Here is a 25,296-nt window from a genome sequence, read left to right as displayed (position 1 = left end):
CCCAGGGCCTTGAGTTTGACACCTGTGGTCTATTAGAAACTTTGCTGCTGTAAATTGGGAATTTCTGAATTTTGGGACGAATAAAGGTTTTCTTATCTTATAAATACCCTGGCTCGTGACTCACTGTGCACAAATTCACCTTTTTGCTATTTTTTTTAAACCTATCCTGTCTTGTTCCCTAAAAAAAACATCACCTTTTTCACTCTTTTGTGGTATTTTTGTATTTTGTATTTTGTACAGAAAGTCAAAATGAGTAAAGGCAGTATGGTCACCTCTGAATCCTTGTAGTGCCGTTCCGGAACCTCATCATAGGCGATGTCCACAAAACACACCTCAGTTTCCTCATCTCGGGGCTCACAGGAAAATATCTGCATTGGAAGGCACAACTCAAACGAGTGATGACAGCCTGATCAATAACACACTTTTGGCCTTTAGTAAAGTGTGTGCTGATGTACTGTGATTTCCCAAGCCACACATTGAGTGTGTGTGTGTGTGTGTGTGTGTGTGTGTGTGTGTGTGTGTGTGTGTGTGTGTGTGTGTGTGTGTGTGCGTTGCAAATCAAAACGTACCAACGGAACAAACCAGATTGAAAGACATGCAGGAGGCAGAATGATAAAATATTTTCCTCAAAACTACAGCTCAGATCTGAGATTTGATCGTTAATTTTTCTTGTGGGACTCGGGATACGAATGGAATGATAATGTATAAATATGTTAATATGCAAGGTGGAGCTTGTGGTGATTAAAAATGACACTTATTGTGAAGGCAAAAAAAAAAAAAAAAATTCCTCTCCGGCATAGTTTTCTCTCTCTAAATACATTTTCAAAATCAGTATTTCTGCATTTATGGTGAAACTAAAACGAAAAACTTCACAATCAGAGACAGCTGGGAAAGAAGGCGGGACCAAGGGACCGGTCAATCCTTGCTCATACACATCGCGGCTCACACTCAAACTCTCGCAAAGAAAGGAGACTTTTCTACTTTCTTGGCCGCTTATTTCACACTCGTCTGTAACAACACAGGTTCAAAAGAAATTATTGGAAACTTCTCGACTTGTAAATGTTGTTATTTGAAGCGTGGACGGCTCATTCTGGACACCTGCAACCACCACCTGCGCCAGCGTTACCATTAACATCGGCTTGTTAGGTAAATCGAGCGCCTCTCTAACATTTTAATTGATTGTACTTTACAATAAATACAACAACCACCTGATAACATTTCGGTTTTGGCAAGACTCCTTAGCGAAGAAGTCATGCTAGCAACGGAGAAAAATTATTAGCGCGGCGCCGTGCACGCGCGTGAGTGGGCTGTGCGCGTGGGAGGCATGACGTCAGGTCACGATCAATATTTTCGTTTTAATACGAAAAACAAGGCCGTTATTGCCGTTATCAATACCGATATGTGACGTTTGCCTTTTTAAAATGATTAAATCGTTAAAAGCCAGCACATAATTAGGACAGAGTATATTAGTCATTGGAAAATTAACGTTTTTTTTCGAAACACATTGTCAATGTCTCAATTTATTTTAGGGAGAATTTTGGCTAAAAGTGGCAATTTTCGGAATGTGAGAAATCGCCCTCTGCTTGGAATTTTGGGTTGAAACAGAAATGTGGAAAAATAATGTCAAAGAAGTTGTGGGAATAAGAATACAAAATGCATTTGGCTTTTGGGGCGGTACATAATAATGTTTGTGATTCCTTCTCACACAATAATACAAACATATCTATTCTATGACAATTTGCTGTGTCGGAAGGATGAAAGCAGCAACAGATGAAATTGGGAATTAAATAAACATAAAAAATAGCATGGTCAGATTTTTCATGGTTCAGGTGTCATCCCGCGGGTACAAACTGGAAAACTTTGCTGGTGGGGGTCAAACTAAGAGACTGGATCGCTCTCAAACGTGAACTGTGGACAGCTGTGATCTGGGAGCCTGCAATGCCCATTGGTGGCCACTGGGTGGTGCTGTGGCCTCTTTTATTACAACTGTGGGTCACCATTGCATAATGTGCCATTAAGATGTCACACGACGCAACTTGTAGTACTGTACACGAGTAAAAAGAAGTGACAGAACCAGAAGGTCTCACACGCTCTGTATTTAAGCAGAAGTTCATTTACTTACTTAAAAATCTAGTATAATCAAACGTACTGATTAACTCCTTGGGTTGTATTTTTGTGCACAATGCATGTCTCGTGCAGACTTTGTACTTGTAAAACAAAATGTGTTTTTCATTAAGAATTTGTATTTACTTAGTACCATTGGTAGTAAGACTTGAGAAATTAAAAAAAACGTATCAAGTAATTTAAAATAGATTTAATTGAAATATCTTTGATTCTATTTTTTTTTTTGGATGCACAAATGATTAAGGAGCAATCGTGTCCTCGTCACGTTGAGACTGAAATGGAAGGTGGCAGGTGCATGGGCTGCCACTCATCTTCCCTCACTTTTCAAATCCTCCTTTATGATTAAATTAGTACTCCCATCCTCCGTTTTACGTTATGGGCCATTTCACATTCACCTTCAGACACTTAACCAGCTCAAGTCGGCACTCAAATTTCACGCCGCTTCACCGGTTGTTCTGCCAAGCCATTACCTACTCTCGCTAATACCGACCATATTTCCAGACAGATTTCGTACAGTTTTTTCTTTCTAAGCTGCTTTTACGGAGAAAGAGAGAATATGAAGAGAAAATGACATCAAAGATCATGCAAGCGTTGTGCAACTTTTGACTCACCTTGTCGTTGCTTCCTTTGTTGTCCTCGTATTTGCTCTCTATATGGATGGAGAACTTGGGCAGGAAAGAGCACTAGCGACACACACACACACACACACACACACACACACACACACACACACACAAAATTACATTTTTTAACAGCACTAAGTAACACCTAAATAAGAAAGTAGCTCTCTAAGTAACACCATCATGACCTACTTTAAAATGCAAGTGGTAAGCCGAAGACCTCATTAAAAACATTTCTAGAAAGTCAAATTCCTACAGAGTTTAATTAATAGTATTGTGCGCTATTGCAACATTATACATTTAAACATTAGCACTGTACATACATACGGAGGTCGAGGGTTTGAATCTGGGCTCCCCGTGCCAGCGTGGGTTTTCTCCAGGTTTCCTCCCACATTTAAAAAATGTGGATGGCAGGTTCATGGAGCAATCAAAATTGTCCCTAGCTGTCTTTGTGAGTGGCAATAGTTGTTTTTCTTTGTGTGCCATGTGAGTGGCTGGCATCCATTACAGAGTGCATCCCGCCTGCTGCCCGAAGACACCTCGTGAGGGGAAGAGGCTCAGATTGTGTATGGATACTTCGTGGAAATACACTGGTGCACATTTAAGTCATACTTAAATAACTATTCAATTCAATTTGGGTCTGCATGAAGATGTAAAGAGCAAGCATATATGGACGCCGCAGCCTTTCACGAGTCTCCTAGACATCATTCTGATAGATTTTGTTAAAAACAAACAAACAGCCTGAAGTGAGAAGATCAACCCACTGCTGTTGCTTTTTTCGCCCCCTATTGATGTTTTCTCGCTGCCTTTACAGGACAGGCTACTCCATCTTAAGTCTAAGAGCAAATCGTTTGCGCTTCATCTCAGCGCAAATCATTAACAAGTTACGATAAAGCTGAGAGAGGGGCTTAGGTGGAATGTCTTCTCTGTCAAATGTCCTTCATTTGTTCACTTTGACTCACTGAACTGATCTTAGATTTGGACCTCTGGAGATCTTGGAAGATATGTGTTCATGACCGTGCGAACTCAGGGTTCACGCCCCCAAACCCCATTTTTTTTTTTCTTTTTAACAAAGCAAAGTCTTTGAAAAATGCTGATAGCTATTCAATAAATGTTCTCAATGGAACATGGGGGCAAAATGGGGGTAGGGGGGACATACCGAAAAACCATGACACATCAAACTTCTGACCAAAAAAATGTATTAAAAAAATTAATAAAAATCCATGTCTATGCAAATTCACGGGTGCTGAACTGTGAACTTATTGGCGTTTAATGTAGTTTTAGATTGTAATATCACCAGTCACCACTCGATGATAGACAAACATTAGTGGCGTTTCGTCCATCCATCAATCCATTTCCTGATCCGCTTTATCCTCACAAGGGTCACGGGGGATGTTGGAGCCTATCCCAGCCGTCTTCGGTCAGTAGGCAGGGGAGACCCTGAACTGGTTGCCAGCCAATCGCAGGGCACACAGAGACGAACAACTATCCGCGCTCACACTCATACCTAGGAACAATTTAGAGTGATCCATTAACCTGCCATGCCTCTTCCTGGAACATGGGAGGAAACTGGATTACCCAAAGAAAACCCACACAGGCCCGGGGAGAACATGCAAACTCCACACAGGGAAGCCGGGGCTGGAATTGAATCCGGTACCTCGGCACTGTGAGGTCGACGCGCTAACCACTGGCCCGCCAGGGGGGTTTCACTGTGGCTTATTATACTGCCCTATACTAGAATCTGAGTAGTTCAAATACTTTTTGCAGAATTGGAATGATAGGCAGGACAAACATCGTACCTCAGTAATACTCCAATTTTGATTGAGTTCTTTTTTGTGAAAAATGAGTTTGTGTGCTTAATGTTCTTGTTCAGCAGTTTTGTGCCATCCTTCAATGGTCAATTTTAAGAAGAAGAATAAGAAGAAATTACAGTATGTGGTTTTGTTGTTAGTTTCAAAGTCTTTGTTGTTTCAGGATAGCGGACCTTTCAGAGATGCATTGAATGATGTAGTATCAAAAATGAGCACGCATTTTGCATCTATTTTTGTCATACATCTGGTTAGGAAGTGCGTGGTCTTATTTGCCCCCCCCCCACCCCCATGTGTAAAAAATTGTGGCCCCTTCCAGCATTTAAACTGCCCATCCCTGTGCTAGATGGCGTTGGTGCTTTTTCATCCTTTCCGCTTTAACTGCTTTGCCAGCATTTTGTGACCCTTTATTAATCTCCATCACGTGAAATCATCTTAATCTTTCATGTTAATACACAGCCACCAAATATTTGTAATTGCTTCCTTCCCACCCTTTGCTGCTGTTTGATGTCATCGGAAGAGTACCGAACAAATGGAGGCATCAGAAAAGTCATTCATAGCAACATGGGAGCGCATATTTCCACTTGTATCGCTTCATCAAAACTACTCACCGTGTACTCTGATTAAATTCCCAGCGGTGGCCGTCGATTCAATGGACAGAATGTGAGAAGGTGGCGGTGCGGGGCGGTGGCAGGCAGGAAGCGGAATACAAAGAAGTAAATAAAAACAGGGTGAGTGATGAAGAGAAAAACAGCATTTTGTCCAAAGAAAAAAAAAACCAAAACACTTGGAGCTGCGATATCATTACGGCAGACGCACTCGAGGCCAAGCTCACATGAGCGTGCGGTTGACATGTTGCACGTAATCAAAGTTCACCTTTAGGATCTGGCAAGTCCACTGTATACCAAATACGGTAGATTTTGTGGCATGACGCTGAAATCCTTGACGCAAACACGACGACTTTGATAGGGTTTGTGCCACCCCTATGCTCATGTGATTGATCGAACCTTTTATTTATCATATGCAAAATGTGAAAGCTATTTAATTCCTACTCCGTCACCATCAACGATAAATGATCCTGGATGAAGTGCAATCTGAAATGCATAAACTGGTTCATATTTCTACAGTTATGTGCACATATATTGCACAAAAAAAATAAAGGGAACACTTGGGAGGAAATTGTGCTGTTTAAGTGTTCACTTTATTTTTTTGAACAGTTTATTTATGTGCACGTCAATACTATTTAAGATATATTAAAAAAAAAAAAAAGCAGACAAATGTTGATTTGAGGGTGACAAAGTCTGGGGTGGTTTCTTTATTTGCACATTTATTTGTTTTTTAAAATATGTTCCATTTACTCCAAACATTTTTCTCATTCTATTCTCTATTTTTTTAAAGATGTCAATTTTGGGTGTCACATTTCTGTCTTTTTTTTTTCTCCCTTTTGTGGGGGTGGTGTTGGTGGGATTTCCCAAGCCGATGTCAATTTTGGGTGTCACATTTCTGTCTTTTTTCCCCCCTATTTTGGGGGTGGTTGCGGGGAGATTTCCCAAGCCTTTTTTTTAGGGTGCTCCTGTTTGGACAGAAAATTGCGGCAGCATACCGGTAATGGTGTACGGGTAGTAGTTCCAAGCCTTCTCTGTCACGTAGAAAATCTTGGGCACCACCGCCCTGGCCCAACTTGGCAGCTTGCTGCGACCCACAAAATAAAACACGGAGGCATTGGCGACATGGTGAAAAAGAGACAGAACATTTCAACATTTTTTTGTTTTGGTTTTTTGTTTTCTGTTGTAACAAAATGAAACTTGGCAAACCATTTTTACACAGTTGGAAAGCTTTACCTTGCCCCATTTGGAAAGAACATTGCATTTGTGGGATGGGCACAGCAACTGTGGACGCGTGTAAAATGTGCCAAATGCTCAATGTCTGTGCCAAACAATTCATTCTGCTCTTGCTGCAGACTCTCTTTTAGTGTTTTTTGGGTGGTCCTCTGCTGGGCAAAACACTATCAGAAGCACTTACATACCACATTAATTCAGTGAAATTACATTTTTTTTATTCCCACCGGGTTATTCTCTTCATTTCATAGATGTTTCTCTTGGCTGCACTGCTTCCAGAATATGTATATGGATTTTCGAATTGTACTTATTTCTTGTCCATTCAAATTTCAGCCTCCAAGTGTTGCCATGCCAATCAGTAGTGCTGCCCCATTATTTTCAACTACATTAGCAATGAGATTATTTCTTTCACTAATCAGATTTCAAATTTATCTTGACAGTGTCAGAGCGCTGGCCTTGGATGATGTCAACGATTTCTCGTCCTTTTGATTGGTTGGCAAAACAGTTGGAAGGGAAACCCACGCCCGTCGTGATCCGCACACATTGATACTCTTAATAATCGGCATTTCTGGTGAGTTTGATTCACTTTATTGACATGTTTATGTTATTGGAAAAATGGTGATTTTGAGCAGCTCCGGATGTATGTGGCACTGTTTTAGGCGTTTATATTGAATTATTGCACGTTTTTGATGGTTTGTGTCATTGCGCTCAGTCCCACATGCGTGGTTGGAGGTTCTGGAAACAAAACAAGAGCCAACGACAAAATAAGCTGTTTGGCATAGGCGGTGAAGGTGTGTCAATCCCCCCACGTATGTTCATAATTTATCCCACAAGTTGTCCTTGTCCTGAGGAAGCAAAGTAAATGGTAAATGAAATAATCATGTCGAAACTGCATTGCATATTTCCTTGCATAGTCTCTCTGTGATATTAAAATCAATTTGATGAACTGAAACTTTTTATGATAAACACGAAAAGAACACAGAAATCCAGAGGGGGGCAAATACTTTTTCACAGCACTGTAACTGACGTTACCCTAAACGTAATTATAATAAATTAAATAAACCACACACTATGATCCCCAAACACATGGGAAGAGGCTCAAAGCATTTTAAAGACTTACACATTGTCGCCATGAAGTTAAAAAATTCTGACTTATGAAAAAGGCATAGGCACTGGAAACCATCCAGCAGTGTGACGCAGTACCAGAGGTCAGTCAGTCATGATGGCCACTGTTAATGTCGATTACAGCCAACACCCTGCAGTGGACTTGCTCATAAATACTCCGTGACGGACTCTTAATGCTGATAGTTGCTGGCACCTCATTGGGCATCCCAGCAAAATAGAAATTGACAGACTTTGGTGTTATAATGAGAAATGTTCAAGTCACTGCTTCAAAAAAATGATACAAAAAAAAAACAAAGACATTGTAGAATGCAGCAATTGATGGCGAATGGACCACTCTATCAGAATTGGTTCAGTGCACCACAAATGAGGCTCGGTCCAGATTACTACAGACTGAAAATAAGCCAATCAAGCGAGGTTGGGAGCAGCCAAGTTACACACCAAACTGTCATTACAAGTGCTCCTGATTACATTTTCACTCTTAAATCACTCATGGGAGTGTGAAAAAACATTATTCTGAAGAATCCTAATGGCTTCATAGAAACCAACGAGAGAAACAGATACTGGGCCACCGAAGCAATTCCCTCCTCGAGAAGAGAACTTTCAAGACATAGTCAACTAGCTATGTGTCATTATGCAGCTTTATGTGCGGCCAAGACACCTCACACACTGACACACACTTGATTGCATCATTACACAAGTGCAATTGTCCAGAAAGGCTTCTTGCATCAGTCAGCGTTTAACCCTTTGTTGAACAGCCTACCATGTCTCTAAATCACAGTCGCCCCCACCCCCACTTTCATCACGGACCTTAATACCCAGCCAATAAGAGATGACAAATAATGACGTCGAAGAAAAGCACAAAAGACTGATCCATACTGGTAATTCTTTCTAAAACAAGGACATTTTAATCCAGAAATGATCTAGAGTTGAAAATGTGGGCTCATGTTTTGTGTTCGTGGAGTGTACCCAACAGCTTAGGCAACTAGCCTTCTTGTAAAAAAAAAACTATTAATTATTTTTAAAGGAGCCCACCTTTGAAACATATACGTGATCTAGAGTTGAAAATGTGGGCTCATGTTTTGTGTTAGTGGAGTGTACCCAACAGCTTAGGCAACTATCATGCTCGTAAAAAAAAACTATTAATTATTTTTAAAGTAGCCCACCTTTGAAACATATACGTTAGTGATGATTCTGCACTTTACGTGCTCCAAAAGTGTGTCCCTGCCTCCCCGTGGCCGCTCTCCCGCTAAGGCAGGCAATTTCTTTTTACAGAGATCGACCTCTACCTGATCAAAAAGTTTTAACATTGCAGCTATTTTTGAAATGTTGGGAAAACGTTACTCTAAATTACTATAGGGAGCTATTTCCCCCGCATATAAATTTTCATTTAGCTTTTAAAGACATGCTGATGACATTGGAAGCTCCCTGAACTTTTTATTATTGTTCCCCAAAAAATGTCTCTTGTTTAAGTTTTAGAAAATTTGAAAAGTTGTTCAGTAAACATATCAACAAAGTTACAAGTTGGAAGTTTTTTTTTTTTTTTAATTGACATTAATATTTTCACGTTTACTGAAAATGAATATCGACTCCCAATATTGTTGCGCGGCCTCCTTGACTTCTCATAATTGGCATTGGCCTTGAAAAAAACCCCAAAACAAAACAGATCGGTCTATCTCTAATTTGCAAAATTACATTTTGGCCACGAACAGGCTATGTGGAGAGTAGTTTTGAAGAAAGGTTAAATGATCCATTTCTTAGACTGACTTCATGTCTCTTTCACACACACACACACACACACACACACACACACACACACACACACACACACACACACACACACACACACACACACACACACACACACACAGTCTATCCAAACCACTTCACTTCAAATTTCCCAGAGGTCCTTTCACTTGTCGTCCATGACCATAAAATCTTTTCGTCTCTGTCTGAAAAACTTTTTTTTTGGGGGGTGGGGATTTTGTGGCCAGCTGCTTGTTAAAAACAGCTCATTAAAAAGCACAAGTCCAGGTTGAAGTCATTAAAAAATTGGGGATGTAAGGAGTAAAGTGAGTAGAGTAGAAAATATTCTACTACTACTAAAACGCAAATCAATCAATCAAACTTTATTTACATAGCACTTTTCCTACATAAAAATGCACCTTAAAGTGCCGTGCAATTAAAACATCAAAAATACAACATAAAAAGAGGACCCTCCTACTCGCCCAAAATACACACACACACACACACACACACACACACACACACTGATGATCTATGTTAAAAAAGACATGGCAAGGCACAACAAAACCATATAAGGAAAAGAGCACCCAAGGGGAGCTCATCCATGCTGACAGCCGCCACACCTCCCAAAGTAGAGGCCCCCCCATCAGGAAACACTGGAGTTTTAACCCTTTCGGGGACAGTGGTTGCTTTAGTGGACAGCTTATCATGTTATCAGGTTACACGGTGCACGAACGGGTTAAAAAAAAAAAAAGAACAATTTAAATTAAAAGAAGTATATAAATGAGTTATTCAAAAGCCAAGCTAAGCAAGCACCTTAAAATTGCTCTCGGAACACACGGGGAGCCAATGCAGCGATTTTTAAAACTGGTGTAATGTCTTCCCACCCTCTCGTCCTCGCAATGGTCAGTTGCCAGGTGTGCGAGGTTAATTCAGACGCATTGCTCGGTGTGTCAGAGGCATCGGATGATGACACTTATTGGCCATCTGCAGCGTTCAGTCGGTCAGCAGCTCCGCCTTTGCAGTCGAAATACAATAGACCAAATCAATGAAGTGAACCGTCACTGTCACCTAGACTGACCTCTGTGCTCAAGTCAGAAGTATTTCCAGCAAACACACCATTTCTTCCGGCGCAGACCGCTACACATTCTTGGCGGCGGCATTTGATTGACCATTTAAAACAGTCAATTTCACACTGAAGCAACTCAGGAGCGCACAACGCCAACCAGACCTCATCCGTACGCTTAATCCCTTACTCATTCCCAAAATGGTTAAAAACATGCAGCGAGCAAAGCCTCCCATATCATGTCCTATATGTGTCACTGTCGATGCTCGGCTGTTTATTTCAGTAAGACGTGCTTTTGATGTTGCCATGTTGAAGTGTCACATCATCATATTTTAAAAAATCCCTCCTGTCATTTTTACGAGTGGCTTACTCATGTTGACGTGATGAAATGTACACCATAATGAGTCTTGATTTGCGTTCATGGCTAAGAGACGATGCGAACCGGGGTCTGCCGTTTGGAAATTCAGGAACGGGATGATCGAAACTGTTCAGAAAAGGGCAAGCGCTTTCAAAACAACATTGATATTGATTGGAAGAATACCCTGTCTGTCGTTATTGGTAACCACACCTTATTGAACAGAACCGGACTGCTTGGTGACGTAATGGAAAGTTTTCGATTTTGTATTATATCCTGTGCATAGCACACACAATATACACACATGAATTTCATTTCAGTAGATTTTTATACATTCAAGATTAAATTGCAACCGTTGGTTTAATTTGAACGCACAAGAAGCGACCCCAATCTGTCTGCTCAGGAACACCCGAGAAAGGTGGAAGCGTGAAGCATTTTTCATCGTCCATGTGAAGGTCTTGATTTGAAGATTTTTCCCAAATAAATGTTTCACCCAAATATATGCCGGTGTGAAAGCGGATGGTAAGTAGAGGGGACTCACTTGTTGAGGTAGATGCGTTTCTCAGTAAACTGGCCCGATCCGTGCTCGGGGTCCTCGTAGGGCTCATTCTGCACCACCTCCACTCCCTCGCCACGTTCGCTCTGTTCGTTGCTGTGCTTGCTGATCATGTACAGCTGGCCAATGCGGTACTGCAAGACAGGATGGCAAACAAAATAATTAGATACAATTGTAGAGCAATCATTGCGTCCATTTCGGTGGGTGAAGGTCATCTTGACTGAGTGGCCTTGTGATATGAGCAAAGCCACCTTGGAATCAATTGAAATTAAGCAGCGCATTTCTCTCCCCCATAATTGACGTGACAAGCGGAGACCCCGCCATCGACCCCAAAACGTGACCTTCTACTCAAAAGCATCCATGTCAGTGAATAATTTAAGGGGTGTGGCCTAGTAAGTGACATGAGGAGATGGGAGTTGGGTCACCTGGTCAGTTCAGTGTGAGCGACTGGGTGTGAGCTGTGGCCTAGAGCAGTTCCTTGCGAGAGTTCTTATTTTATATTTGTGTTTTTGACCATTATGTGAATTAATCTTCTGGAATAATTTGGGCCAGCAACATGCCCCCCCTCCAATAAAATAAATAAATTTAAAAATGGCTGGCATTTGTAGATCAAGGTCCCACTGCAATTTTAGACCGGTCATAAAGCTCAACCACAGGGAAAGTCAAGGAAGTATTTGACATTGATCTCGCGATGGTCACTACAGCAAAGCCGCGCAGATTAGCAACTGGCTATAGTGCAATGACAAAGCGCCCAATCCCGAATTAGGACCCGGCGACCCACGAGTAACCTTCATTTGAATGACCTTTGATTCATCACTCACTGACCCACTTGGCCACGTGACAAACTCTTATTAGACGTCCTGACAGGCCTAGTCGGGTGGCAACTATTTTCCATACAAGTGTTGCAGGGAGATGGAGAGTCCGGACTGCTCGCACGCCTATTTCCAGGTCTGAGAAATGCATCCGGCATGCATGATGACTTTTGTCTCTCAGCAGGAATGCCGGGTGCTCATATAGACACACTTGCATACACATTCGGAGTACCAATGGAGGATAGCTTTGTTAAGCTCACGGGGAAAAAAGACAAGTACAGTAAAGTCCTCTCCATCGCGGGTTTCAGGTTTGCAGTCTTATCATATTTTTTTTTTTGTACAGTCAATAACTTTATTTAGCATTTATATTGAGTGTAATTCCACAGTTGACCGCTAGATGGTGGCACACGTCTTTCGTTTGGACATAAATTTGGAAGACGAACGAAGCAGGAAGTATTTCAGCGCAGCCGAGGTTTGTTGAAAATTACACTGGTTCAAGAACAAATTTGAATCTGAGATTGCTTTATGTGTGCATAAAGGTATTTTTGATGCTAATTAAAAAAAAAAGGTTGACTTCTTTTCTAGCACCTCAGGTTTTGGAGATTTTCATTTTTATGTTTTAAGTTTGACCTAGAAAAGCATGTGGAATGTGGCTTTTACTGTGCGTTGCCATTCCGAAAAGAAATTCCACCGGTTTCTGAACCTAACCCTTCATTCATAAATATGACGAAATGCATTACTGTGTTTCATATTATTATTATTATTATTATTATTATATTAATAATATTATAGAGACCTAACGATCTGGAAGGCAAGATTCAGAATCACTGAAAAAAAATCCTCCCAAAAATTTGTTTACCGTAATTGAATATCATCCGCTTCAATCCTGCATTTTATGCCTACAAGAAACTACAGCTTTAGGTTGATTTAATGATGTACATCTTTTAATTTGGAAAAAAAATAGATTTGTTTACTGTAAACAGAGAGCAGGATCGGTAAGCTGTTGCACTGTTTGCACAATGCTCTTACTCGCTCTCAATGTGTTTAAATGTGTTTTGTGTTATTTTAAGAGCGTCTTTAAAGACCTTTAAGAACATGCCTAGAGAGTGTTTAAATATGGTATTTCACTTATGGTGGTGTGGAACGTATACACCCCTCCCGCTACCCCCCGCGGGGGGGGGGGGGGGATTACTGTCTAGCATTGGATGTTAGCTTGTGACTCCACAACAACTACAACAAGCCAGGAATGGAGTGGAAATATGATCGCGTGGTGGAAAATCAATCTGGCCAAGAAGCCCCGGGGCGTAAGTTCGTATATCACAATGCCACCGCAATTTTCCATCTGACTGTCAGGTGAGGAGAGTGAAGTTGGAATTTGGAAGGCGGTGTGTTTGTCACTGAGCAGCTGTTGGAGCGCGGCATCGTTTTTCACTGGGGATGACAAAGTCACTCGCAAGGATGGCGCAATTAAAAAAAGGAGCTTGTGTTTGTTGTCACTCAAGTACGTGTTCACATTAGCATAGCCAGAGTAGCAAGAGCTGCCAGAATGATTAATCTGCCAGCAAAAGATGTGGAATCAAACACGAACAACGAGAAATTGTGCTCAAGAAGACAACAACTTTTGCCCCAAAATCTGTTACATTCTGTCAATTGGAAAAAAGGGTTAAGGTGGCTTTTTTTTTTTCTTTATCATGTACTGGAGTGCAGTTATTCTCAAAAGTGTGGTAAGTGTACCACACTGGCTAAGTACAGTTCAGATGTATTTAACTTTTAAATTCAAAATATCTTATCTTTGAGAACCGTTTATTGACATTTATTCACTTTTTTTTATTTATTTAACTTTTCATGAAATCGTTTAAGTGCAGTTTGTTTATTTTCCGATATTGAAGTAGTGTAAATGTTCAAATGATGATTTATTTTAAAATGTTACTATCTATTCCAGGATGCCCCCCACACCCCAAAGTTTAGTTTTTTTTATAATATAAAATTCTATAATATCGCACATCATATTAACACATCTCGTTGAACTCACAAGTCTGCTCAAGGCACCACTATTTTTTCTTGTTTTACTTGAGCACTTCGTCCCGCTATACTACAGTATTTTAATGTTGATCATGATGTTGTTACTTGGAAAGCAAAGGATATTTTGAGGTGGTCGTTGGTGTAAAAAGTATGAGAAGTGCTGCTGTCGGTGCAGCAGAATGGGCAGGTAGCATGGACTCGGCACTCAGATGGCATGGTAAGAATTTTGCTGTGTGTGGGGAAAGTACAAAACAAAGATGAGAGACTATTGACATTGCTCTCATTAAATCTCCCCGGGAGGTGAAAATGATCACGGCCCAGAAATCCTCAAGAGTGCCACTCAAATGATGGCTGGCGGCGGCGTATTAAGACACGAAGAAACATTTGTGATCATTTTTTTCCTTTTGGTTTCATTTGCTGTATCGACATAACGCGCGTAAATATGCACATTTGCCGTCCTGTGTGCAGACTTGTTTTTCTTTCCATAATAGGGCAAAGAAGTGGCTGTGTTTTGAGAAGACTCAATGTGTTTTCATCTCTCACATCTTCCCTTAGAAGATGCAAGAGGCACTAGTCAGCCTCACGATATGATGCAAACAAGTCAAGATGTTGCCCTGACACACTTGAGAAAAATACGCTCGTCTCTCCATTTGGATTTCTTGTCATTTACAGCCAAGACAAGATTGATATAAGCTAGACATGTATTACTATCGGCACAATCATAAAATGAACGCCTCATACCTACTTCACTACCAATCTGTCTGCTGGCCCACTTCAACTATCTGAAAAATAGGACTGTTTCTTTATCAATCAGCATGAGTTGGTCTGAGGAAAATTTTGTTACAGCCACATTTGGCATCAGTATTTTTATGTCTGATTTGTTATTCTGGGCAAAAAATGTTATGGCCAAATTTGGCATTTTCAGCAATTTTCTGACTTTTGATTGGTTGGTCAGAGTGAAACTTTTTGCAGCCAAATTCCACAGGCAAAATGTTTGCTGTGATCTTTCTCATATTTCACTTATCTGCAACTGTGGTCCGTTTGATGTGTTTTACTGTTTAAATAATAAGAATAAGAAAATCTTGATTTGGCTCACAATGGAGAAATTCCCAATTTACAGCACCAAAGTTATGATAGGAAGAAAGTAGAAGAACAAAAAGTATAGGAGCTGCTGTAAAGGCAGCCACAACAAAATAATACAACACAACACATAAGACACAGACAGACACATAAGACAGACAAAAATGTATTTACCATTGTTGTTATACAGGTGCTTGGTAATGAATTTGAATATCATGAAAAAGTTGATTTGTTTCAGTCATACTATTCAAAAACTGAAACTTGCGTGATGCATACATTCTTTCCACACAGACTGATACGTTTTAAGTGTGAATGAATTTGAATGTACAATATATGATTTTATCTGAAAACGATTTTTTTTAAAAATTCAGTGTCTCAGAAAATGTGAATAAATCATATGCGAGACGTGGGTTTCAGCTGTCGCATTCCTTGTCTCAAGCCACTCTTAAACAACAAACATAACACGTGATAGATTAAAAAATGGATTGAGTCTGAAGGCCTGGGCACCAAAGCTGTGCCACTGCTGCCTATCTACGTAAGTAGCCAACTGTCCACCCGATGAACCAACATTCCCACCCAACCTACTACCTAGATCTCTTGTTGGATGGTGTAAAGTTGGCCGCTGTGGAGTTGCCATTTAGAGACCGCCTTTGACCACTGATCGTGCAACTGTGTATGAACCTCACCCCATAGTTCGACCGTCGTCAGGAGGGTGCGCTTAAAAATATTTTGAAAATAGTAATAGTCTTGTCTCACGCTGTTGTCATATTTCTGAATGAAATGCTGTGACGTGCACCATACGCGTTGGCGGAGCTCATAATCCATCCGCTTGCGCCTCGGTCAAATCCACCAAAGTTGCTCTACACCACCTGCGCCCTCACTTAGACCTGCTTTTAGATGGTCCAAATTCTAGTTTACTTTCTGGAACCAAATTGTCAGGTGCATCGCGGCGTGTAATTAAAAAAAAAGAACAGTCCACCGGAATGCTCAGCGAGGTGCAAGGCGGTCTGGCAAATTCCCAAACACGTTAAAAAAAAAAAATAGACTCGGAAATGTCCAAAAATTAAGATGCCCCAATCTATGCAACTGCATATCAGCCAGTTTACCAAAATAGGGCCGTCCGTGTGCCAGTATACATAATCCTGCTTCCAAAACCGAGTGTCACCGCACCGAACTCCTATAAAAAGTGAGAGGCGCCTACGCTTCAGCGCACAATGAGTCTTTAGTGTCACAACACCGAGTGCACCGTTATGGTCGACTGCCGCGCTGAGATCTATAGGTGTAAACTCCGAGAAGCGGCAAGTGAAAATGCAAATGAGGGCCCGCAAACAAACGCTGTGACATTGTGATGATTAAAATGATTGGACAGTGTGATGGTAGCTACGGTTACGGTCAAATGTAGCACTCTGCCGGAACAATTGTGTTTTTCAATTAAAACGCCACACAAGCCGCCGCGGGAACATCAAACGTAACCACTGCCGCCTCTTACTGATTCCACTGTGCCAAATTGTGCTCAAAGAACACGTCAAGACAAAAGACACAGAGACTATTATGCGATCAAAGCGTCGTCTTCGTTCTGTTTTCTCACAACAGCAGGTGGGGGGGCTTGAGGAAGGGAGGGGAGGCAAAGTGCTGGTCATTATGCTGCAGCCAAGAAGTGTGTTAGTGTCAGCGTGCACACACACTTACTGTACTGAAGACAGTCGTGGGCACAGTGCTAACATGTAATTCAAATTCAGCCACAGACAATGTAATTACTGCTGTACTCTCAGAGAGGTGACTGTACCAAAGAGATAAATAGCTTCTGCCAATTTCCGTGTCAGGAAGTACAAATACTTGATTACTCCACTTAGGTACGTTTTGCAGGTAGGTGAGTCGAATTCATTCTGTGACCACGCTAGTAACTTGACTCTGGGTATCGTCTACGTGGATTGTCGCCAACTACGTTTTTTTTGTTATTTTTAATGGGAATGCGCACAGGAAGGTCTTGTCACGTCAACTCTACGGAGTGTCACAAAAAATGTCATTTACTCTCATACACATATGCATGGCACGATGCACGCGCGCACACACTACTAAATACCACTGCTACTAATGTGTGCAAATAATGTGTAAAGTTCGTCAAGGTTAAAATTGTTACCTTGGTGATATTTACCTTCTATTTTTGTCATCCAAGCTATATTCCACTGCTGATTACTAAAAAAAAAAGAATTAAGGTAGCGACAAACTTCTTTTTGTGATGATCTTACGTCTAATCGTCCATTTGGTTGTTTCTGCATTTACATAAAGTACAACATTTTGTGAACCCTGAAATTTCAGTCAGAATGCCGTGACCAGCACGATTAACAATAGGGCCTCAAAACATGCAATGTCACTGCAGAGTTGAGAGTGAGAGATGTCGAATTAAAAACCCTACTAGACTAGGAGCCAAGTTAAAGTCTAAAAAAATATGTTGAAATTGGTTTTATAATTTGACCGTCCGCAAGTGAACAAACTACCTTCGTTAACGACACAATTAGAAAACAATTCTTGCCTTCCCCATGTGTCGTCTTTTTGGCTTTTGCGGGAAATGATACATCGGCGCGCTTTGTCCAAATAGACCAACCTACCGCGACACATCAAACCATTTTGCCCAAAATCCACTTCCAAAAAGATAAAAACTAACCGCAGCGCTGAATATGTATCCCAGTTATCAAAACACGCATTGAGATTGCTTTGGATAATCTAATGGAGTGGCAAGCGATTGTCTCTTCTAAAATGTTTCACGGAAGAACATAAAAATATACATGCAGTCTCACAGGGGATTATTAAAAAAGTCCCAAATGTGTTTGTCAGGGACTCTTCTAATGGATTATTGCTTGACCCGACCCCACCTGAGCATCAAATGAAAGCAGACCAACACCAAACTCATGTTGTGGCTTATTTTATTTTTTTTAAAGTAATGAAAGCAACCAGCAATACAAATAACTCCAAACATAAAAATAAAACAAAACAAAACTATATAACACATGACTAATGGCCGCTATCAGCCGTCACGCAGAGGCGGGTAGGTTCACGTTGTAATAAACGACATTGTACTCCAGGCAGGTTGAGGGATTCAAGGTTCCAACAGAGGACCGCTGCCATAAATAAATTTGTAAACAGGAGCAAGCATCCAAGTTTTTTTTTTTTTTTTTGGGGGTCAGGGGTGACAGATGGGGGAGAAATCTATTTGGATGGTGAGCTGGGCTTATAACAGGAAGCCAAGACTGCAAGCCAGTGAGGGACAAGAAAGATATTATGGGCTTCATTGAGAAAATCTTTGGAGAAAAGATTTGAAATCAATCAATACACAAGAGATCTCAGAGAGGATAGAGAAGGCCAAACTGTTCACAAAAAAGCGCAATACCTGTCGGCAAGGCTTCCAGACCATTTTATTTTAATTTTTTTACTCGGAACGCAGTGGGCCCTACCCTGCAATTTTATGGCCGCAAGTAGAAGATTTAGGACCCCACGCTAAATTGACTTGCAAAGTAAACATTCCTCCCACTCAGTTTCACTTTATTCCTGAGAAACGGACTGAAGTGTGGAGCAGATGATTGTCAGCCACAGAAATAAATAGTCAGGGCGAGATGCAAAGAATGACGCCAAGCCGATCAAAATCCAGGTGACAGAACACCGTGGTCTGATTGGTCACCTCCCATCCATCACCCAATATTACTGTATTACTGTTTATTTGTTGGAATAGATGTTTTTAAGTGATTGCTTGTATTTATTTATTGATTTACAGTTTTTATTGTTTTATTTCTTTAGTCAAGAAAATGCTTATTTTACCACCAGGTAAGGAAGTATATAAAATATTGTATGTTTATACCACAAAACGGTGAAAAAAATAAGCCTCGTGAAATTTGCTATCTTTTGAGTTCTTATTCGCGCAGCAATAGTAAGTTGGACTTGATTAGGAAGCTTCATTCCATGTGAGACTACCTCCTCCCCCCAAGCGAGCCCTTTTCTCCTCAAGGACTTCAGCCAAATAACATCAGTGTGTGTCCTTTGCTGGTTCAGCTCAAGCCCAAGTGTTGCTGCTATCAAGAGCGAGCACACGGGTGACTGAATTTGCGCCATTCAGCAAAAAGCCAAGCTCCCTGGAATAGTGTGATCCAATTGTGATTGGGCCGCGTGCGCGCTAGAGGAGGATGACGGGAGGGAATGGCAGGGCTCCGGCAGCCTGTACACAAGGAGACAAGCAGTCTGTTTTCTTTCCTAATTTTACCGCCTCGCTCAGGCACTCGATTACAAAATAAATCTAAGTGTAATAAAGCTGTCAACACTAATGCGATGCTGTTTTATTCAGGAGGAAACAGGAAGCTCTGACGAGTAGACACCAGGGGGGGTACGGCCTTTTTAATTACCTCTGTTTCTTCCTTTAATCAAGCTGGAATTAAAAAAGATGCTCAAAAACATTCCATCAAAGCAATGATGGTGACAAAACAGAGGATGATTGCTCAAAATGCGATGGAATTAAAAATATTTTTAGATTACATATAGTAGGTTGTTGACAGTGCATGGAGGAGCAAATCACTGTCATGACCAACAGTAGATGGCGATGGTAAATCACTTTGGATTTGAGATCAGCATAGTTTTTGTGTAGAAGATAACGATTAGGGGGTGAATCTCAGCTTGTCATTATGTGCACAATAAAAGCCAACGGGTTGGAGGTCGGATACGATTACCGGTAGCCACCTCATACTCAGAGTATGTATGCAAATGGTATGAACAGAGCATGTGTTGCAGTACGTAGTAGAAAGGCTGTGCTGGGATTTTGAGCAAAAGACGAATGACCCACACCGCGGAAAAAAAAAGACACTGAATTCGGGCTGCAACTATCGCTTATATAATAATCAATGAACACGTTTTAATTTCATTTTCTTAAATTTACAAACATGACATTATTTCAAAGTGACAGTGCAAAAAATGTCAATACATTATGATTCTGTTATGGGTTTGATCTGGAATGTGTCAGAAAATCTGCCAAAATGTTGATCATTGTTTTCTAAAATCAAGGCAAATGTTTGCAAATGGGTTATTTTGATAAAACGGGAAAATAATCAGTCTGCTTCCTAGGATGACGACAGAAATCGGAGATTTGACTGTTGAGACGCTGAAATTAGATTTTAAAATGTTAAATTTAACAAAGTTCTCCAAACAATTATCAAAAATATTTAGCGATGAATTGATTAGTTGTCGATTATTCGTTGCACGTCTACACTGAACCCCAACCCTTTAAGCAACACATAGAACACAAACATTGCAGCAAGACATGTAGACAGACGATATACAGTAACATTACCCACAGTCATATATTCTTTATCCTCCAAACTTAACTCAGTGCTGTACTGATGAGCTGAGAGGAGTTGAGATGTCTCATTGAATAGTATACTCATCAATATTATTTAATGATGTCATGATTATGTGTTTATAAAGTACAGTACTATGTCCATCCATTTTTTTCCCCCTTTCAAGGCGCCACTGTATATATACTGCCGATGTACGCCAATCCTTGCAGGTGGAGGCTCATCCTCCTGTCATGTTTTCATCCTGCATCGCTGCAGTGTCTGAGGTCACTCAACCAACCACCCATTGCATAACGTCAAGATCACTCACTACGGATCCTCATATCAGCTATCCCCCCCCCTTTTTTTTTTTTGTAACTTTCTGCCTCGCGGCACACTGGGTGGCCTACTCGAAAGATGGGGGGGAAGACGGCATGGGAGGGCGTCGAAGTAGAGAAGATCAGAAGGACTGTGAGCGTAGCAAAAGGTAAAGTGCTGCAGAGGGAACAGGCAGATTGGGGAGCCATTACATAAGAGGATTTGACTATTTGTCTTCCTCCCCCTCTCCTCGAGTGACAAAAGACACTTCTTCAGCCTCCTTTATTTGGATGGATAATTTCTTTGCTAATGGCAGAAAGGGTAGAATAGAAGTTTATCTACTTCTTACTCCCAAGCACAATCAGTCAATCATCCATTGTGATTTCCTTTGTCCCAGCATTTTCTTCTTTTCGATCCTCCAAGAGCACGCTCAGAAACGGGGCACATAATGACAAAGAGGTGTTGCGATTTTACATTCACACCGACTGTAACTAGCGGTGAGCCTCCACATTTGTGCTCTGTGGAATTTCTGATTTCCATTTCGGGAAGCCTGCAAGCCACGAAGCAGGTGACTACATCTTTGCAAGGCTCATTGAGCGTCTTGATAAACAAGACGCTCGGCGAGTTACATAAGCCCCGCCAACGACTACCCGAGGTGCCGCTCTCTGGGGTGTTTTGCTACAAGTTGAATTTCAGCCTGCTTGGGGGGGGGGGAGCCCCATCTTATTTATTATGCATCAGGAGCACACGGCGTTCGTCTTGCGTCTTCTGCTCAGATGGAGACAGATGCCAAGGAATGAGTCGGGAAAGCAGAGAAAAGCAGAAAAATGGGAGGGTCAGAAGACGCAACGGCAAGTGTTCATCCTTGTGAGAGCTTTTCTGTTAGTTGGAGGCATGTGAGGGGACTCGTAGAAGGCACACAAGTAGACACGTGAGGATTACACAACACTTTGTTGATCAGTCTGGGGGCTGGCCGCGCAAAGAACTTTCACACGTACACAGGCACAGTAGCACCTTGATTTGCAAGCGCCGTCAACTTAGGAGTCTTTCGACCCGTCTCTTGGTTGATTATTTTTAATACTTTTTTTTTTTGCTACATGTTGGAAGCCACATTTCACATCATGGCGAGCTTCGGATATGCCAACGCAAGTCTGTGATGGGAGTTTCTGGCAACTACACTGGTCAACAAATTTTTATGGCACTTATCCACCTGTGCCTTTTCCACAAGACGTACCCGGCGAAGCAGGAGATTGCTGCAATTGTGTGCGTTTCACTTTCAGAGACACATGAAAAAAAATTGTTGTCATTATGTTAGTGCCCGTGTCTTGTATGACGTGCACAAAACTTGGAGGGCGGCCAGTGCAAGCGCCAGTAGGCGTTGCACAACTTGGCCCAACGGGGATTCTCTCTCACCTACCAAAAGCTGCAGATTGACAAATAGAAGACAATTTAAATCACTAAAGCTGACGGCTTCATTTCAGTTTTTTAATAAAGTCAATTAGTCCGCTAGTTGACTCGTCTGTCGAACCCCCAATAGCCAGTCCCCAATACTTTAGTTCAATCTGTATCACAAAACAGAGACCGAAAGCAAATTGAGTGAAAGATTGAAGCAAGCAAGTTTCAGTCGATTCTTGTTCTCAGTTTTCTTTCATCGCTCGATCAGACGTACAGGAAATGCTTTTCTCCACATTTACAATCATGTGAATGAAGTTGTTAACAGTATTACCGCAGTCAAGGTTGAACGCATTATTAATTGAGCAAGTGGTACACGGAATGTACTGTATGCATCAAAGATGAAATTTTCTGCTTTTTTTTTTTTTTGGCCATCCTCATTTAAAAGACTAAGGCAGGGGAGCAAATAAGTGACACTCATTGACCTTCCATTTTGTATGCACAGGTGCACACGACACACGCGCAGACAAGCACACTTCATCTTCAAGGAGATCTCTACATCAGTTGTGGGTTGTTGCTATAGCAACCAGGGACACTGCAGTCGACATGGCACCATACTGTACTTTCACACTTCACCCTTCTGGTGTCACTACCATTCGTTATAATCATTGATACTGCAACAAGCAGAGCGTCAAGGGCCCTGGAAAATTCTATATTCTATTTACGCGATTAAAATAGTCTTTTTTCTGGTGGCACGTCATTTGGCAAAGATGCACTTTTGCATGTGATTAGGTGCTGTTGTGAAAGGACTTCATTACAATTGCAATGTCAACCTTTCACAGGAGCATGTCGCGCATTGACTTAACACGTCAAATCTAGCGCTTTGATTTTGAAAGGAAGTGTCATTTTCATCTTCGGTATACATGTTTGGTCTGCAACTGATTCAAATCCCAAAGCATCAACAAGATGTAATAAAAGGGTCAGAAATGGTTACATCCAAGTCAAATATTCCTAAAGTCCAGGAGAAAATTTAATTCAGCACTATTTCTGACAAAGAAAAAGTTCATTTCTTTCTAATGAAAAAGTAATTTACCAACTCCCACTTGCACATTGGCACACATTCAAATTTGAGTGTCTCATTAGTGGTGGTTGTCTACAATTAAATTGCTTCTTCCACTCGCGAATGCAATGATGGTTTGCATTTAAAAAAAAAAAAAACCCAAGCACCTTTGTGTACTTGTTTGTAATTCGTATTTTAAATTGCAAGACCATTGTTAGTGTTTAGCGCATGAAACCATTCACTTGACATTTGCTTTTTAATGTTACAAGTCATCTTGGAGCATTCTGACTGAGCTTTCCAGACCCACGGAATATTGTGTCCGTGACAAAAGCACTGAATTTAACCTATAAAACTTTTTTTAAAAACAACCCCAAAGAACGTGGTTTCCAGCTTTTTCCATTCCTTGATAATCAGCAGTGGAAAACGAGTCGGTTTCACCAAAACCAAGCAGTTACTGACCAAAAAGAGGAGAAAACGATAAGAACATCAACGGAGCCTTATATTTTTTTACTTTTGTGACACCCCAGAAATGGCTTTAGATAAAACAATTTATTTGCTGTACGACTCAAACACTGTGCTGATCTTCAAGTCATCCAACTCTGCCATTGTCTTGGCATTTGTCCTCACTACAGTGGTTTACAAATCGGAAGTTCACCGACAAGCCGGGTGAGAGCCCTTTCCACGTATGCTGGTTGAAGAACGTATTGATGAATATTGTCGTCGTGGCAGTAGATGGTTGGACTTCCAAGTATGATGTTTAAAGAAAAAATCTTTTTGTCACGTTATACAATACTGTATAGGGATTGTGACTTGCTACAGATATGTGCTGTCATATTGCGTTTTTGTATCATATTGATACTTTCCTTAATTGTGATGTGTTAAGAGATGGTTACCAAATCCACAGCAACGCTGTCTATCATCTTAATGAAAAACAAACAAACCACACACCTTACTTACACTGTTGTTGATTTGTATTCACGTCTGCGGCATAAGGGCCGATTAGCACAACTGCGGGCGCCCGGGAACAAAAATAAACCTTCAATGGCAGATCCAAAGAGATGAGTGGTGATGAACGGCACTTCACAACACATTTATGAGTGTGCTCACTTGTGCGAAGGGATTGTATCAGAGCGCCCGATGCGTCCTGATACATTGCGATCGACGCACGCTGTGACACTGCCCCCCCCCCCCCCCCCCACGACGCATCCCTGCCACCACCTGTCCCATACGTCTGGTTGCCTCGCTTCTATTCTCAGTGCCTGCTATCGCATCCCGTTTAGGCGGCGTGTTAAGACAAAGTGCAGCTTGAGGTGACGGTACATTATTAAGAGTTTCCTGTCCAGTTTTGTCTGTTTGACTTCCTGTCGCTGACGTTACTGTGCCATGTTAAGCCACCTGTGTCTCCTCCACCGTCTTTCGAGGCTTCAGCCCCCGATACCTGCCCTTCCGTTTCGGCAGACTCTTTTTAAACTAATCAGTCTTTGGAGACATTTTGGGTACATTGTAATATTTCATTCATTCATTCATTTTCTGATCCGCTTATCCTCACAAGGGTCGCGGGGGTTGCTGGAGCCTATCCCAGCTGTCTTCGGGCAGTAGGTGGGGGACACCCCGAACCGGTTGCCAGCCAATCGCACACAGAGACGAACAACCATCCGTACTCATACTCACACCTAGGGACAATTGAGTGTTCAATCAGCCTGCCCTGCATGTTTTGGGCATGTGGAAGGAAACCGGAGTACCCAGAGAAAACCCACATAGGCCCATGGAGAACATGCAAACTCCACACAAGGAGGCCGGAGCTGGAATTGAACCCAGTACCTCTGCATTGTGAGGTCGACGTGCTAACCACTGGCCCACCGGGCCGCCCACATTGTAATATTTGTTTCATGAAATTGTATTCGGTTATTCTAAATGGTGATTGGTTGGCAAACAGTTGTGGGTGTACCCCGCCTCATCATCTGGACCCCGGATATTATCTTGTGCAACCACTTGATGATATATAATTGAGCCAATTCAGCAACCACTTTTGTCAGTGCGTGTTATGTTCCCTTTATTTCGGTGT

General features: G+C 41.5%; 1 protein-coding gene and 1 long non-coding RNA gene across 3 annotated transcripts in view; one reads left to right on the top strand and one right to left on the bottom strand.

Annotated features, from left to right (window-relative positions):
• pitpnc1a (phosphatidylinositol transfer protein cytoplasmic 1a) overlaps window positions 1-25,296 on the bottom strand; it is a 42,906-nt gene that overhangs the window by 3,257 nt on the left and 14,353 nt on the right. For both annotated transcript variants that reach the window (XM_019889919.1, XM_019889920.1), the window contains exons 2-6: window positions 11,221-11,369; window positions 6,156-6,244; window positions 5,164-5,171; window positions 2,736-2,807; window positions 273-368 (exon numbers count right to left, since the gene is read on the bottom strand). In XM_019889919.1, coding sequence (XP_019745478.1) covers window positions 273-368; window positions 2,736-2,807; window positions 5,164-5,171; window positions 6,156-6,244; window positions 11,221-11,369 — 414 coding nt within the window. The remainder of the gene's footprint in view (window positions 1-272; window positions 369-2,735; window positions 2,808-5,163; window positions 5,172-6,155; window positions 6,245-11,220; window positions 11,370-25,296) is intronic.
• LOC109527812 (uncharacterized) overlaps window positions 375-25,296 on the top strand; it is a 49,921-nt gene continuing 24,999 nt past the window's right edge. Inside the window, exons 1-2 of the long non-coding RNA XR_002170586.1 lie at window positions 375-1,146; window positions 6,831-6,961. This is a non-coding gene — a long non-coding RNA (uncharacterized LOC109527812). The remainder of the gene's footprint in view (window positions 1,147-6,830; window positions 6,962-25,296) is intronic.

This window comes from Hippocampus comes, unplaced genomic scaffold, assembly GCF_001891065.2.
Source record: "Hippocampus comes isolate QL1 unplaced genomic scaffold, H_comes_QL1_v1.1 scaffold326, whole genome shotgun sequence".
In the NCBI taxonomy this organism is placed as follows: Eukaryota; Metazoa; Chordata; class Actinopteri; order Syngnathiformes; family Syngnathidae; genus Hippocampus; species Hippocampus comes.
Note: the sequence above shows the minus strand (reverse complement) of the source record. Positions and strands in the feature narration are given on the sequence as shown.